Source organism: Pseudorca crassidens, chromosome 4, assembly GCF_039906515.1.
Source record: "Pseudorca crassidens isolate mPseCra1 chromosome 4, mPseCra1.hap1, whole genome shotgun sequence".
NCBI lineage: Eukaryota > Metazoa > Chordata > Mammalia > Artiodactyla > Delphinidae > Pseudorca > Pseudorca crassidens.
The window spans coordinates 108,640,972-108,659,217 of NC_090299.1; the positions used below are offsets into that span (position 1 = coordinate 108,640,972).

The window sequence follows — 18,246 nt, forward strand, 5'->3', positions numbered from 1 at the left end:
ACAACTACTGAAGCCCATGTGCCTAGAGCCCATGCTCCACAACAAGAGAAGCCACCGCAATGAGAAGCCCATGCACCGCAACGAAGAGTAGTCCCCGCTTGCCACAACTAGAGAAAGCCCACACACAGCAACAAAGACCCAACGCAGGCAAAAATAAATTTAAAAAAAAATTGGCATATTTGAATGGGCTTTCTGTGAGATGGTTACATCTCTTTTGCCTATTTATACTGTGGGATAGACATTATGTCTCACTGGGGAATGCTTCTCCTGCCTGGTGTTATAATACAGAGCATATAAATCTGCCCCTAAGGCAGTATTAATTAAACATACTAAAGGAAACAGAGTTACCTGAGCCCGCACAATACGAAACAAAAACTGGGGGCTAATATTCAGGGCCTGATAAAGCAATAGTGGAGACTTTTTTTGCCCCTAGGGTAAATTGGTCTGGGTTTGACTTGTGCACTCAGAAAGAGGGCCTTTGTTGAATGCCTTGTGCAAACTTTTGAAGGCATGATAAAATGAACCCTAAAGTTCTAGAACATAGAACTCCTAATTTCCGGTTTAGCTGGAAATCTTCTCATTGATATAAAAAAGCAAATTAAAGAAAATGTAGTTGCATAAATCAATCATTTGATATCATTTAGGCAGACCAGTTCTTTGGGGAATTGAAAGCAACTGTCTTTGTAAAAAGGCTAAGTCATCTAAGCAAATAAATTTAACTTACACCAACTGTTATTTATAAACTAGTAAGTTTATATTGTAATACCTGATTCACGACTAAGTTGTAAAATGAAGTTATGAGATCTCTGGTTATGTCTGTTATATGTCTGTGTGTCCATTATAGATATGTCTCTACCTCCAGACAGTATCATCAATATTAATTTATAAAGGAGCCCTATTTAACTGACTTACAGGAGGCACTTAGAAATTAAATATTTTTGAATGTAATAGAAACTAACCCAAATGAATTTCAAGTTCATGTGATCTGGGAAATGTTCAATATTAAATTAATATATGGTTTAAAGTTTAAGTTTGTTGGTTTCATTAATACAGACATGTCTGACTTTTATTGAACCTAGTCAAATATGTTCATATTATTTCTGTTTTAAAATTTATCAGCAAGAAAAATAGCTTGGAATGATGGCTGACGTGGTCTAATGTCTCCTGAAGTTTTCAGGGTAATCTAAATATAATTGTTGGAAACAAATGAGTTAAATAGATATAAATGGGATAAGAGCCATTTAGTGTGTACTGTTTAAGAATTATTATGTTTTATGGTATGTCTACTTAAAAATAGTTTCTCCAGATTTTTGGTAACTTGAAACTTTAGAGTTTTGCTAAGTTAAGTTAAATGATGGAAATGTACTAAATATCTAGATCATTCCCAAATAAAGATACTGAAAACCTGATTACTGAAAATAGGCTTCCTTTTATAGAGAAATTAAAGATATTTAGCACCATTAATAAATGTTTTGTGTCACATTGAAAATTTTTCCATAAAAGGGCATGTTTTTATTTATTTTTTAATAATTATTTTTTAAAGATCTTAATTTTTAAAACTTATTTATTTTTGGCTGCATTGGGTCTTCGTTGCTGCACGCAGGCTTTCTCTAGTTGCAGCAAGCGGGGGCTACTCTTCGCTGCAGTGCAGGGGCTTCTCAATGTGGTGGCCTCTCTTGTTGCAGAGCACAGGCTCTAGGTGCGCAGGCTTCAGGAGTTGTGGTGCGTGGGTTCAGTAGTTGTGGCTAGTGGGCTCTAGAGCACAGGCTTAGTAGTTGTGGTGCATGGGCTTAGTTGCTCTGCGGCATGTGGGATCTTCCCAGACCAGGGCTCAAACCCATGTCCCCTGTATTGGCAGGCAGATTCTTAACCACTACGCCACCAGGGAAGCCCCAAGGGCACATTTTTAAAAATCATAAATGGTATTTATAAGTTTGCCAATCTACAGAATGCTAACATAAAAGTACATACTTGCTTACTTCTTAGTTTTCACTAGAAATTAAGGTTTTAAAAATTTTTAATTTTTATTGAAGTATAGTTGACTTACAATATTGTGTCAGTTTCAGGTGTACAGCAAAGTGATTCAGATATATATAGATATATATGTATATATATCTATATATACATATTGATATATATTCTTTTTCAGATTTCTTCAGATTCTTATCCTCTATAGGTTCTTTTTCAGATTGTTTTCCAGACTCTTATCCTTTATAGGTGTATATATATATATATATATATATATATATATATATATATATATTCTTTTTCAGATTTTTATCCTTTATAGGTTATTATAAGATATTGACTATAATTCCCTGTACTATATAGTTATGATTCTAATTATTCCTTAAAATGTTGTATTGTCACAGAAATAACCAAGTTGCTTTGTCAACTGCACTGTAATCAAATCTTTAACCATGTCATTTTAAGTCTTTTGTTATTTATAGACAGTCATTGTTTTATTCTGATGCTTTTACAAAAATGAAAATCTTCAAGAAAATTCATAAAAAGGATTTTTTTGACAAATATAGGTTTCTGATGACTTTTAGATCATACCACTGAACTGGGTAAGAAATTATAAAACTCTAATAGAAAACCTGATGCGTTTATCAAGATCAACAAGAATTAATTATATGGAACTTAATGAACTGAAAAATATGATTTATAATCTTATGATTTTTTTCTGAAATATACTGGCTTTTAATCTTTGTGTTCCAGAAAACCTTTCCTCTTATGCTAACTATGATATGTGGCAAGTTGATGAAGTATACCTCTGCAAATGAAGATGAAACATTTATCTTTTTCTCTTTACCTAATCTCTCCAGAATTTGGCTTCTCTAACTGGCTCCCCTCTGGACTTGATGGCTTATTGAGATCCAGATTACAACTAGTTATACTAATCATTGTTTTAATTTGTTCTCTCTTTGTTGTTTTCAAACTATTTATACTTTTTGTCTCTCTGCTATACTATCTTATTAATGTTACTCGTTAGTTTACTTATATTCTATTTTATCAGATTGTTGTATCCTGCATTACCTGATGTGTAACCAGGCCTCCAACAAAATTAATGATGGCTAAATATCTTCAGGCAATTGATCACACACATATATATGATCACATATATATCACATATATACAGATAAAGGTAATTGTAATAGTGCAACTTTAAATATGGGAAGAAACAACAAGGGGAAAACATTTCCTGGATCATAATAGAGTAGTAAAACAGAACATGCAGAGGATTTTAGGTTGTTTAGGTTAATAGGGCCTAAGCCAGATATAGCATATGAATGGCCTATCACTAAGATCCTTGCCTGACCTAGGAATAAGCACTCCTAGGGCTGTGGGACAAATTGGTCATGAAATGCCTCCCAAGCCTTGGTCAAATTTATGACCAAGGTGGGGCACTGTAAACAACAAAAAAATGTTGCTTGCCCTTTTAGTTCTATAGGATCAAGTCATTAGCTCCTGCAGTTGCCTACCAAAACTGAGCCTGAGGGGAATTCAGGATGGAGAAAAACAGGAAGCATTTTGTGCTTTGGATACCAGCCCCTAGATAATTAAGGTACATACCTAAGGAAATATTTCAATGACTCAGATTCTTGCATCTTCCCGTACATAGAAAAGCACTAAAATCATTAACTTGAGATGTCTGTTTTTGTGATTAGAAGTAATCTTTTGATGTTTTGACTACATGTTTCTTTTTCCTGCAAAAAAATTCATATATATTCTGACTCCTTCCTTACCTCTTTTTTTTTTTTTTGCTGCACCTAGTGGCATGTGATCTTAGTTCCCTGACCAGGGATCCAACCCGTGCCCCCTGCATTGGAAGTGTGGAGTCTTAACCACTGGACTGCCAGGGAAGTTCCCCTTCCTTACCTCTTTAGAACAGTTTCTCAGAGCTGAGAGGCTGTCTCTTAGGCTATAGTCCTCCGTAAGACACAAAATAAACTCAACTCACAGCTCTTATGTTGCACGTTTTTGTTTTGTTTTTTTTTTTGCGGTACGCGGGCGTCTCACTGCTGTGGCCTCTCCAGCCGCGGAACTCAGGCTCCGGACGCGCAGGCTCAGCGGCCATGGCTCACGGGCCCAGCCGCTCCGCGGCATGTGGGATCTTCCGGGACCGGGGCACAAACCCGCGTCCCCTGCATCGGCAGGCGGACTCCCAATCACTGCGCCACCAGGGAAGCCCTGTTTTTTTTTTTTTTTTTAAGTTGACACTCATATTAAATTTCTATTGGACAGTTCTGGTTATAGCATAGAATTAGCTCTGGTTAGAGAATAAAATTCTAGGTTGAGAGTGCCAAAAAATTAAATTAAAATCAAACAAAGAGGCTATATATACAGAAGCAGCTGGGGTGCTCAGGCCTTGAACATCACACAGGGAGAGTCACTAGGACCCTGAGCAGAGAAGGAAAGGAAATGTCAGCTGTGTCCTTTGGAAAATCACTGTGGCAGTGAAATGGGAGAGACCAGGGCAGGGTGAAAACCGGAGGCAGGAAAACTCATGGAGCAAAAATGAAATATCAGTGAGTGACCAATCTGCCTTCCAACCTACAGGATCTGCTCTTGGGAGTCTTACCTTCGCTGTGCCTTGGGCCCTGTGGCAGCCTGGTAGATCCTTTCTCAGATAAATGTCTTTACATACAGAAAATAAAATACCCAGGATTACAAAGGAAACCAATGACTGAAATACAGGTGTCACTGTAAAAATCTGTGATATGGCAATATGTGTGCTTCTTTACCGACATTTTAAATAAAATGTAGCAGCAGGTCTAACAACTACTGTAATTTTTTTTTTTTTTTTTGCCTGCGTTGGGTCTTCGTTGCTGCACACAGGCTTTCTCTAGCTGAGGCGAGCGGGGGCTACTCTTTGTTGTGGTGCATGGGCTTCTCATTGAGGTGGCTTCTCTTGTTGCGGAGCACGGGCTCTAGGCGCGCGGGCTTCAGTAGTTGCAGCACATGGGCTCAGTAGTTGTGGCTCGTGGGCTCTAGAGCACAGGCTCAGTAGTTGTGGCACACGGGCTTAGCTGCTCCGCGTCATGTGGGATCTTCCCGGACCAGGGCTGGAACCTGTGTCCCCTGCACTGGCAGGCGGATTCTTAACCACTGTGCCACCAGGGAAGTCCACAATTACTGTAATTTTTAAGTATTTATGAACACGAATTATATTTTGAGCAACCGCTATCATGAGACACAACGATATCTGTGTTTCCATTAGTGGTGAAGCCACGGTACCGCTAACACTGCTGTGATCTGTTGCCTACATTTATACGCAAAGGAAATGCTAAATTTTAGTGAGTGGTTAATGAAAATGAACTGTAATTTTTCCCCCCAAGTCACAGACCACCTGGAATTCTATCCATGACCCCTTAGGGATCCATGGATCAAGGGTCAAGGACCCTTGTGAGGTGTTCCCAGGCTTCCCTAAGGAGTCAGTTTAGGTCCCTCTAAGATGGGAACATGCAGGAAGTATGGTAACAGTTGGACGCTATTTTATTTCTAGGATTTATTTATCCCCATGACCACATCTACAACAGCATATTAAGGCAGCAGACACAACGGCCCAGAAGATGTCTTAATGGAACACTGGGTTTCCTCGGGTTATGGTTAGAACCCATGTCTTTTTCTCAATGAGGATAATGATGACAGGAACAGGCCCAGGAGACCCAGAGGGAAGACTGTTTGTTGGGGTTTTTCTTTAGTTCTCAGGTGAGTTTATTCTTGCAGGGAGGAAGTCATCCGTCTCGCCGGAAGGAATTTAGTTACAAAACAAAACCAGAAAAAGACAAATACTGTACGATTCCACTTATATGAGATATCTACAGCAATCAAATTCATCGAAACAAAGTAGAATGTTGGTTCTTAGGGGCCCAGGGTGGGGAGAAAAGAGGAGTTATTTAATGGCTATACAGTTTCAGATCTGCAAGATGAAAAAGTTCTGGAGGTCTGTTTTGCAACAATGTGAATATATTTAACACTACTGAACTGCACTTAAAAATGGTAAAGATGGTACATCTTTTTTTTCTTAATAATTTTTTAAAAATTAATTAATTTATTTATTCTTTTATTTTTGGCTGCATTGGGTCTTCGCTGCTGCACGCGGGCTTTCTCCAGTTGTGGAGAGTGGAGGCTACTCTTTGTTGCAGTGTACGGGCTTCTCATTGCGGTGGCTTCTCTTGTTGCAGAGCACAGACTCTAGGCGTGCGGGCTTTAGTAGTTGTGGCTCGCAGGCTCAGTAGTTGCGGCACACGGGCTTAGTTGCTCCGCGGCATGTGGGATCTTCCCAGACCAGGGCTTGAACTCGTGTTCCCTGCATTCGCAGGTGGATTCTTAACCACTGCAACACCAGGCAAGCCCAAGATGGTACATCTTATGTGGGGTTTTTTTTTTTTAATCACCATAAAAATGGTTAAAACTGCAAAACAAACAAAGAGGACGCTCAGAGCCTAATTCTGGCTCAACTTCTAATTGTCACGAAGCTGGACAGCCTCAAATGCAGGCCTGGTTCTACCCAGTACCTGGAGTTTCTCGAGGTTTTAAAGGTATAAAAACGCTTTTGAAAATGAGGACCCAAGTGTTGTTTATTTTTTTAAATTCTACTATATAATGATAAAGCTCATCTTTACAATTCTGGGTACTGATTTCCACAGAAGGGACCAAGACAATCCCCTAAGACTAATAATAACAACAAACACTTAATTAGCGTGAATTCTGTGCCAGGCAGTAGTCTAAGCACTTTATAAATACTTGACTCACTTAGTCCTCAAAACAATCCCACGGTGGATGTCCTATTTTTATCCCCACTTTATAGATAAGGAAACTGAGGCTCGGAGGACTAGTAAGTGGCAGAAGTGAGGTTCACAACAGGTCATTCGACTCCAGGGTCAAACCATAAGCACCTGAGGCAGGGATCGGGATTTTTATCTCTCAAGTCCAGCGCTGAGATAGTGCTGACTCACAGTAGATGAATCAGGGGGCAACCATTTATTGAGCAATCGGTTACGATAGAATTGTGAGGCATTTTTACCATGCAGCAGTTCTGAAGAAGAAAGATCTCGCTGTCTGCTTCCTCTACTATTTTTTTTTTAAACTTGGTAAGGAGAAACTTTGTTGGAAAGAGGCGTGTGGGGCAGTGTACTGTCCTAGCGGGTTGCCGGGATATGGCAACAGTGGGGAAAACACTTTGACCATAAGATCCCCCAGCATCTCCCTCTATTAATCTTTTCAAAAAAATGATTAAAGCAATGCTCCTAACTCCTAACCCACCCTACCACCTGGTTATCTCTTGTACTCTGGAGGAGTGGGAAAAGGAGTGAATATGAAGAGACAGAAAAACAACAAGGTCCTACTGTGTAGCACAGAGAACTATATTCACTATCCCATGATAAACCATAATGGAAAAGAATATAAAAAAAGAATGTACATACACGTGTATAACTGCATCACTTTGCTGTACAGCAGAAAGTAACACAACATGGTAAGTCAACTATACCTCAGTTTAAAAAAAAAAGAAAAAGAAGAGACAGAAAGTCCTGTCTCCAGACCAACAATGAATTCTAGGAACTGGTCTAAAACTAGGGATACGGCGGAGAGAAATAGGAAAAGACCCTAAAAGTCACCAAAGAAAATCGCAGGACGACCTTAAAAGGGTAGGGAGTGGAGGGCAGCTCTCCGTCGCTCAGTAGCCACATTCTGCCACCTTAGGAGGAAGCAGCTGCGTTTCTAAACGTAACAGGCTGAGTCTGGCCAGGTCCACAAAGCCACTGACACGTGTGCCAAACACCAGCAGCATTTCAGACAACTGTAGCCGGAACATGTGCCCCCCACGCAGCACACAGAGGATGCTCGTGGGAAGAGACGGGGGCTCAGGCTACAGCAGGGGGTCGCTCCATTTTCTCGCTGGTATGGCAGGGAGGGGGTCGGGACTCACCTGTAGGTGTAGGGCCCCACTTCTTCCAACCGAGGGGTCTCCCCTCTGAGGACCTCCTCTGGATTGGTGACATTGAAGAAATAGAACTGGGTGTGCACGGGCAGAGGGGGCTTCCTCCAGGACTCAAAGGTCTCCGAGCCATTCCTTAACACAATATTCTAGGGGAGAAAACCAAAAGGGGATTTACGTAGTGTAAGGCAGTTGGCTTTGAACACAGAGGCAGAACGAGGGACACCCTGTCCTTTGACCTCCCGGCTCACTTATGTTTTCCACAGGCATTCAGCTGCTGTCCCTTGGGAGCAGGGACATGCCTTACGCCAATATGAAGCCCACAGCCCTCAGAAGCCATAACAGGTTTTCTATAAATATCTGTGGTAAAGAAAGGATGCTAGAGCCATAGCTCATGGGTGGAAACATGGTGTCCCCAAAACCAAGGCCACAGTCTGAGTACCCGAAAGGCCTTATTTGCTTCGTCACAAAGAGTCTACTGATAGGACAGCTTCCGTGGAAGTCAGGCCACTCTGAGAAGCTCCATGCGCTCCCAGCTCGCCCATATGAGAGACCAGGAAGAGAGGCCCCAGAAGGTTACTTTGGTTCTTCCATTTGAGGTGGAACCACACCCAGCTCTACCACTTTCACCACCAGGGGCTTCACATGCATTTTCTCATCTAATCCCCAGCAAACCCCTAACATAGGTTTGCATATCCCTGTTTTAATGGTGAGAAAGCTAAGCCACACTGAGGTTAAGTGCTTAGGGTATTCTTTGGCTACAATCCTTCCTTTGTTTCCCACCCTTACCACGGATTATGGTCTAAATTGTGTCCCTGCCAGCTCCCCCCCCAAAAAATTCATATATTGAAGTCCTAACCCCTAGTACCTCAGAATGTGACTGTATTTGGAGATAGGGTCTTTAAAGAGAAATTAAAGGTTAAATGAAGTCATTAGGGTGGGCTGTCATCCAACATGACTGAGGCCTCAGAAGAAATCAACCCTGTTGACACCTTGATCTCAGACTTCTAGCACCCAGAACACTGTGAGACAATAAATTTCTGTGGTTCAAGTCACCCAGTCTGTGGTATTTGTTATGGCAGCTCTCGCAAACTAATACACCACGGCCCCTCTATGGATGGAGAATCCTTCCCACCCTACAGACTTCAGGTGTGGCAAGTGACTTGATTTGATTAACGGAACATGAGTGGAATGGCAAAGCGCCAACTTCGAGCCGAGGCCTTAAGAGGCATGGCAAGTTTCCACCAGCCACCCTCTGTTGCCCTGTCCCAGGTAGTTGGTGATCCTTCAGCCAAGGCCCGAAAATGGAAACGTGTAGACCAGACATGAAGCCAGGAGTCCAGCCTAAGTCGGCTGACCCAGCTACGCTCAAATTGCAGCCAACCTGGCCGTAAGGAGTACGGAGTATATGTTACTATGATAAGCCACTGAGATTTGGGGGTTGTTTGTTATCCAGCATTGCAAGAGAAGCCTGATTAATACAGCACCCGAAGTTAATAGACAGAAAGCTAATATCTAGTAGTTAACTTGTTAATAAAGAAAAACTGCATTTTTAAAGTTAAGATTACTGAAGTACTCGAGAAGGATAAAAGCATAGACAGAATAAATAAACCACAATTCAAACAGTGACTAACTCTGCGTGTTGGAATTTGGGTCATTGTTATTTTCTCCTGGATGAGATTTTGTATTTTCCAAATTTTTATAATGAATAAAGAAAATTAACACTGAGAAAAAATTTTAAAAGAGGAAAATGGGATCTGCTGATAAAGACAATGTAGGGCCACTAGTAAAACAGTAACTAGATTGCAAGAGAAGCATCCCCAGATATCACCGGTGAGGATTTGAATGACAATCAACAGAGGGACGGCTTCAAAACATGACAGAAATCACATGCTAAAACATCCTGTGTCACAGAACACAACAGGATGCCAATTTTTAGTAGTCCAGGCCTCCAATTTAATAGAAGCAATGTTGCAAGGGAACTTGATGATATAACTCTATTATTCAATGGAAAATATCCCAAGAATCTCTGCAGGGAAAAACAAAGTGGAACCGGAATAAATGGATGCAGAAAACCTAAGCTTGTCAAAGCAAAAACAGTCATCTGGAGGGCTGGAAGTCAGTTTACATCCATGAGTCAGCCGTGTCATAGAACTGGGGACTCTTTGTGGTTTGGCATCAGTTCGGAACATCTAATCATCAGATTTCTAGCCAAACAACACATTACTGAAATATTCTTGGCCTTTACTGTCAGTACTGATTTACTGAGTTGAGATCAGATTGTTGAGATAGAAAAATTTAAAGACAAACCAGGAAACCCCTTTCCTCCAAACTCCGGGTCCAGCTGAGACTCTCTCCTTTGTGAAGCCCTCCCCGCCTGCCCCTGCACACATTACTCTCTCCCTGCCCTGGCCATAGAGCAGCCTAACCGATCATTTTAGGCAGTTTTTTTTTAAGAGTTTCGTGGTCTTTTATCTTATCTTCTAAACAGGGGTCTTAGCTATCTGGGGAGGAACAAGGGAGAGAGTCAGGCTGGAGAGAGAGGGCAGCATACCTGGAGAGGTTTACCAGATGGAACCCAGAGGCCCTGGCAGGGTAAGGAAGGGCCTGTGGTCAAGGTTGTACAGCTGCTTCATGTCAGAACTGGGTCTGGAACCCAGTGCCCCTTTCCTCCACTCTCCCACCCCACCTCAGCATACAACATTTTAATAAAATGGGTATAAACCTACTACACATTTTAGTTATACAAGTTATATGGAAGAGTTTCTCTGGTATAAGGTATACACACAGCACCTAGAAACAGCTCAGTAACATGAATATAACCTACCTAAAACTAGTATGTTAACTATGAGAAGTGTAACACATAAATAATAATTATTTGTCTTCTAGAGGATTTTGAAGGCCCACAGATACCTTCAAAGTCATCTGATTTCATTAAAATGAGTCTCTTTTTTGGGACTTCCCTGGTGGCACAGTGGTTAAGACTCCATGCTCCCAATGCAGGGGGCCTGGGTTCAATCCCTGGTCAGGGAACTAGATCCCACACGCATGCTGCAGTTAAGAGTTCGCATGCCACAACTAAGGACCCCACCTGCCGCAACTAAGACCCAGTGCAACCAAATAATAAATACATACATACATACATACATACATACATACATACATTAAAAAAAAAAAGAACCTCTTTTTCTTATCCAGAAATTTCCAGAAAAAGGCAGGGCAATAATTTCTCCTCCTCCACAAATTCCTTGAGTACCCTCCCCTTAACTGGATGGATCATCCCTTCCTTTGAACCCTATAACACATTACATAGGAATTTCTTAGGAAAAAAAGTGCTCAGGACAGAAAACATCTTCTAAAAATTGAGGTTAATTGGAATCGACATGAAGCAGTGATATTAGCAACCAAAAATGAGAAGGAAAGTGCAGCTACTATATTGGAACATACTAGGTTAACAGTTGGCTACTCAAAACAGAAGGTGCTGACCTACAAAAAAAGAGTAGGGTTTTTGTCTTTTTTTTTCTTTACTCCTCCCCACTCCTCAAGGACAATGCAGGTTTTGGAGAAATATTGGTTCAATCAACTAAATATAGTACTAGAAAACTCTATTTTCCGTCAACTTTGCTTATAAGATGCTGGGAGAGAAGAAATTGATGTGAGACAACCAGAGAAGAGCAGAAGAAAGGCATGATCAGTCAAAGACAAAGCCACAGTCAAGGCCCTATAACAGCAGCTCGACAGCTACAAGTCCAAGGAGCCTTTAAAGGGTACCCAGAGGAAGTGGGTGTTCCCTAGCCATTTCAGCCACATTCAGATACAGAGAAAGCAATTCAGATACAGATTCACTAGAATCAGAAACACATAGATCTAGCACCTATTAGTTTGTGTGTCTTATCGGTAGTCCAGCACGCTAAAGAGCTAAGTGCAGCCAGTTCCTTTTGTGGGTGGAAAGCAAAATCTGTGTGTCTCTGTGATCCCTTTTCCTAACAACTATTTAAAGCAGTGCTATACCCACGGTTTTCCTGCAAAGTGTAGAACTATACATGCAAATCAGCCAAACACTGTCTGTGCCCGGCATTGCAGGTAGGAGATACCCAGCAACACACACATGGTTTCTGTGTTCCAGGAGTTTGCCCTCTATCTGGGGGATGGTGATTCACACATGCAAGAGAATCAACAATGGAAAGTAGCCCGTAATAAATGGTCAATGAGTATACCAGGCAATGGTCTCCGTGGTGTTCAGACAATGGATTCTACGAACTGAGATGGAGACAGGAAGTGCTTAAAGTGAGCGAGGAAGAATGAATAAAAACTGGGCAAGCGGAGGAGGTCATGGGGGTGGGCTCCTTACGGATAGCTGGGGTTGATTCGACTATCCTGTGTGGCTGGACAGAGCGAGCCCTTCCTCCCTGCCTGTTCCATGTCCATCTCTCCTGGAGCCCTCTGCTTAATCAGAAAGAGTGGATGTGGAGAATGAGACAGTAAAAGATACAGAGGACGGACGGTATTAGATGTGACTGGGTGTGGGTTTTCTAGGGAGTAGGGAGATTGATTTAGAGAGGTAGGTTGGGGTCCCAGGAGCCTAGATTTTATATGATATATAAGGAGGGGGAATAGAAGGTTTCTGAGCTGCAGAATACTATCAAGAGTCAGGCATTATGTTGCCACTTTATCTCATCTCATCCCCTTAATAGTCTACAAGAGGGAAATCATCGTCCCCATTTTACACCTCAGGAGACCAGAGCTCAAAGAGGTTAGGTGAATGCCTGAGGTTTGCTAGCAGAGGGTGCAGCCAGCCTCCCACCCCAGGACTCACTGCAAACCTGTGCTCCTGGCAGGGCTGAATTTGACCGGAGCCTCATGCCCCTGGAAAACAGTAATGGTTCGGGAATCTCTGCTTCCGTGTTCCGGGAAATGGGTGACTGCAAAGAAACACCCTTCCGCACGTGAATTAGATTCACAGATGTCTCTCTTTACCTAAGACAAGGCTAGGCACTGACCCTCCAGATTCCCATTTTTTGCCTCCTCATGATTAGCTGAACAGCTTGACCCCACTGATCAATGGGAGTGAAATGCCGGTACAGCACGGTGACCACAGTTAATAACACTGTATTGTACACCTGAAAGTTGCTAAGACAGTAGATCCCAAGTGTTCTCACCACACACACGAAGAATTAACTCCGTGAGGTTATGGATATATTAATTAGCTTGACTGCAGTAATCATTTCACGGTGCCTATCAAGCATCCCATTGTACACCTGAAATATATACAATTTTTATGTGTCAATCATACCTCAATAAAGCTGGGGGGAAAAATGTTTGTTACCCAGACTTTGGTTAGGTTTCCCTCCTTCCCAGCCCCATGAACTCCTCCCTGTAAAAGGCAAACCCTTTTGGCTAAGCCTTGAGGCCCTGCAGACCACACAGAGGTTCTCCCTAATGCAAGTCCCCTTGTCCCTACTGCAAAGTCTTTTCCCCTTTACAATCAGATTTGTTTTTTATTTGACACTCCTAACTATTGTGCCACGTTGCCTATTTTGCATTGACACAGGCAAGAGGTGTTTCAGAAGGTTACACTGGCATACGTGGGAAGGAGGGTTTGGCTAAGATTGTTGTAAGGATGAAATGAAGATTCAGCAGAGCGCTTATCGCAGGCCATGCTCAAAACACTCAGTAAGTGGTGACTGCGATCTTGACTATTACCATCTTCAGGTTGGGGATGACAGGGTTTCAGGACTTAGTCTAAAGAAAAAAAGGAATCATGTCGCTTCCAGGAGTCTGCTCAAATATAGACAACCCAACAAATGTTAAACAATGAAAGAGGGGGAAAAAAAAAGTCTTTAGTCATGATTCTCTCTTCCAGCCCTACATAAAATTCAGTTTAGGTTGAAACAGCAAGGAATTAGTATAAAATCGGAAATAACCAAAATGTTGAACAGGACAAGAATGACTTAGTGAATTATGATAATTCACAGGCTGGAGTAGAAAGCAATTAGAGTGATAAAAACTACAAAGACCTAAGGAACATGTTCATAATCTATGTTAAATGGTAAAAGCAGACAATGTAAAATATGCCTAAGTGTGGACAAGACCAGCAGATAAAATGCAAACATGAAACCAGGGGGGTGATATATAGATAATTTTACAATTTCAATCTTTTAGTTACCCTCAAAATCACTAAGCCTGCACACTAAACGTCCAGTAGCCTTTATCTCTATGCAACAGGATTATGAAGGGTCTCGCATTCTCTCTGTGATGTTTCTCTGCGTTGTTTGGACTTTTTTTTACAACAGAAGTAAACTAATTCTGTAAGCAGAAAAAATAACTGTTCCCTTATCATTTTTTTTTGTAAGTGAAAATCTAAGAAAGAAACTCAGATTCTACAAAATGTATGAACAGACCCCAAGGCAAGGCAGAAGGAACAGATACAGAGAACCAGCATCATCTAGCTTTTCCTCTGTCCTTGCAAAACAGAGGTAAGGCCGATGCCTCCTCAGCTGTGGTCAGTGCTCCCTCACAAGCGCCAAGGGCCTCCACCCGCCACACTGGGCTGTAGAGTATTTCTTTTCCTGTTATTGTCAGGACGGTTGATGTAACACTCTGTGTTCCTCGCCAGCTTTTCCTGACAAGCGTCACAGTGTGCGAAGAACTTCACAGTGAGAAAGGGCTTGCTGCGGCAACATGCATGGACCTAGAGATTGAGATTATTACACTAAGTGAAATAAGTCCGAGAAAGATAAATATTATATGATTTCTAAATCATATAATATTTAGTGGAATCTATAATTTCTAAATATATAATATTTAGTGGAATCTAAAAAGTAGTACAAATGAACTTATTTACAAAACAGAAACAGACTCACAAACATAGAAACAAATTTATGGTTACCAAAGGGGAAGGCGGAGTGGGAAGGGATAAACTGGAAGTATGGGATTAGTAGATGCACACTACTATATATAAAATAGATAAACAGCAAGGATTTACTGTATGGCCCAGGGAACTATAGTCAATATTTTGTAATAAACTATAATGGAAAAGAATTGAAAAAAAGAATATAGATATATATATGTGTGTGTGTATATATATATAATACTGAATCAACTTGCTGTACACCTGAATCTAACACAATATTGTAAATCAACTATACTTCAATTAAAAAAAAAGGATTTGCAACCTCATTTATTTATTAGAGCGAAGAAAATCATCTCAGAATTATGAACCCCAAAAGATCCAGTCAGTGTGAGTGAACAGACGGTTAACTGCCCAAGTTTATCTTGCCTGGTTTGTATCCAGCTTAGCCAAAAAAGTCCAAAGACAAGGTGAAGAGTTCCCAGAAAGAAGAAAGGCAAAATCTTTCCCAGAAGGGAGGGTAAGACTAGCTGTCCTCATGACAGTCTGATGTGAACTTGTTCCTCCAAGTTTCAAGTGGATGACGAAGTTCAGGGATGGAAATAAACATTTGGTAGACTGGAGTCCTTCGCTAAACAAAGCAAATGAAAACCTACTAACAGGAACAATCCCTGACAGCTTGCTAGAGCCACAGTGACAGCAGGTGTTGTGACAACCCAGGATTCTCCTCCACCCCCATCACTGGCCTCTCCCTGGTTACTCTTAGCTGAGTCAACACTCAAACAAGTCTCAGACCACCTTGGATTCCATTCAAATCGTGCTCTCAAGAGTGTTGGTTTTTCCTGTACCTTTAACATGTCTCTTTTCTTCCCCTGCTAAACGGCTGTCACGGAACCCACTGTAAATCCCAGAGTGGATGGTGTGGGGTGGTGCGTGTGCATGTGTGTGTGTGTGTGTGTGTGTGTGTGTGTGTGTGTGTGTGTGTGTGTGTGTGTGTGTGTGTGTGTACACATTAAGTAGGGAAGGGGAATGAGAGAACAGAGGGGAGTTTATAAATGCAGCTGCCAACATTTCTAAAACAGTTGCTTCTTTATTTTTATCTCCTTCCCTGACATTCAGCTCAGAGAAGGACGATTATCATTGCTAAAATGCTGCTTACTGGAAGTCTCCAGGAATCAGGTGCTGTGCTAGGGCTTTACGGACAGGATCTCTAAGCCTTACGCTGGCCCTGCAAGGTAAGAATTCCCATTTTGCAGATAAGGAAATGTTGGCACCGGCTTTCCCAAACTCACAGAGCCAGTAAGTCAAGTGAAATCCCACCAAGTCTAGGTCTGTGGGTTTGCAAAGCCCATGCTTGGCCACTCTAGCAGCTGCCTCACCATCGCATCCTCAGGGTAGAGCTGCCAGATTTAGTGAATAAAAACAAAGGATGCCCAAGGATGTCCCAAATATTGCACAGGCCATGTCAAAAATGCTTTAATTCTTAGGATGCAATGCTGAAGGATTCAGGGGCAAAGTGCTGTAATATCCGCAACTTGCATTAAAATAATTCAAGAAAAAGTGTATGAGAGAGAGATGACGTCTATATGGGAGGATGCTAACAACTGATAAATTGAAATGAATCAAAATATTGCACAGACATACTCACTAAAATATTATTTGTAGTTTATCTGAAATTCAAGTTTAACTAGACATCCTGCATTTTATCTGGCAACCTCCCCCAGAAAGACCGTGAAACTGTAGAGAAACCATCACTTGGGCTCCGAGACCTTCCTGGGCCACTAGCCAACCCTGTAACCAGCAGAGTTTTCCACTTATGCTAAATTAACAATCAGTGCAAGGTCCCAAATCAGTTTTACAATGTGACTTTGGATACTGCAGAACATGATGAATTGTTCCAGGCATAATATGGTGGCACTACCATCAAAAGAGGTATTGGAAAGATGATCAAGTTACATGGTCAATCTGTCGTGTCAACAGCCAAGTTAATCATTTGGACTGAAAAGCTTACCTTTCAGTTAATTAGCCAATATGTATATAATGAGAGCTTTCTCTATGCCCAACAAGCGTAGGCCCTGTTTCAAGAAGACATTTAGCTAAGGACACAAAATTGACCTGTATGTAACAGTGCAGGGCCCAAAGAGGGGTTTATGCCTGAAATTATTTGGATCATTTCAACTGTATGGATACATCCTAAAATCCCCATCTGGATACCTCACAGGCTGCTCAACATCAACGTGACCGAAAAAGGGACTCATGATCGTCTCCCGTAATCAATCACTCAGTCCTGTTGAGTTTACCTCCTCCTCTTCTCCACTTCTATTCCTGTGCCTATTTCATCACCGGCGTGGACTGAGACAATACTGTTCAGTATTAGCTAGTCTCCTAATAGGTAATTAGGTAACAGGTAGTCTCCTAACTGGTCTCCTTCTCTCCAGCCTTGGCCCTTTCAAAGCTATTATCCACATCAGCTTCCAGAGAGTTCTATCAGGACAGACACTCTCCCTACTGCTCACAGGATAAAGTCTGAGGCTCTTGACCTGACGCAGCCCATCACCTGCCATCCTCTGTCATCCCCTGACAGGTCCTTTGAGCACCAGCAACACTCAACTGCCCACCTTCCCCCAGGTATGGGCTGGATTAGCTGCTTCTGCTGAGAGCTGACATGAGTTGGTACAGCCACAAGATACAACACAAGCAAGCCAGCCTGACAGAGCTCTTTCTGGAAGGCAGCACAAGGATGGCTGCTGAACCAGCTATGCTGGTATAAGCCACATCCAGATGATAAAAATAAGCACTCAGGGAATTGCATTAGGCTTGATGGGAGTGAGTAATACTTTAAAGGAAACTTTCAGGCTTCAAGAGCACTGCTGGTTGTTCTTTTAGTTCAACAAAGTGCTACTTAATAATTAAACACAAACTCAGCATCCATGTTGCCATCTACACCGTCTAAATTCACCCAGAGATGATGCAGACCAACTTTGAGAACCTGATCTAATAACATGTGGATGATTCTCATTGGATTCCAGATCGATAAAACTCACCATATATCAAAACACCAGTTGGTGTGCATTATTTAAAAAATTTCTCCCTGAAATTAAGCAAACCCAATGCAGACTCTTATTAATTAATTAATGTAAGTAATTAATGTATGTAATTTGCACTATTTACCTTTTAAAATTCTCTGTTGAGGGAAAAGAAATACACTGCCATTAACATTCTACCCTTATTCTCTGACCTTATTTTAACTCAAGAACAAATGCCTTGGCTTTTTTTTTTTTTAATGTCACTGTTGTTGAACTCATTTTGCTTTAATTGCAACTCCAACGGTTTCGGCTAATGAGATCTGACAGTTGAGGTTCAAATGTTAGTCTATGTGTAAGCTGCTACTCTGTCTATAAAATGACATACAAGGGGGGCTTCCCTGGTGGCTCAGTGGTTAAGAATCCGT

General features: G+C 41.6%; 1 protein-coding gene across 2 annotated transcripts in view; it reads right to left on the minus strand.

The window, feature by feature from the left end:
• Positions 1-18,246, minus strand: part of SCARB2 (scavenger receptor class B member 2) — a 100,312-nt gene that overhangs the window by 44,721 nt on the left and 37,345 nt on the right. For both annotated transcript variants that reach the window (XM_067736310.1, XM_067736309.1), the window contains exon 2: positions 7,937-8,094. Coding sequence is in view for 1 of the 2 variants with exons in the window: in XM_067736309.1 (XP_067592410.1) it covers positions 7,937-8,094 (158 nt within the window). In the remaining variant the exon portion in view is untranslated. The remainder of the gene's footprint in view (positions 1-7,936; positions 8,095-18,246) is intronic.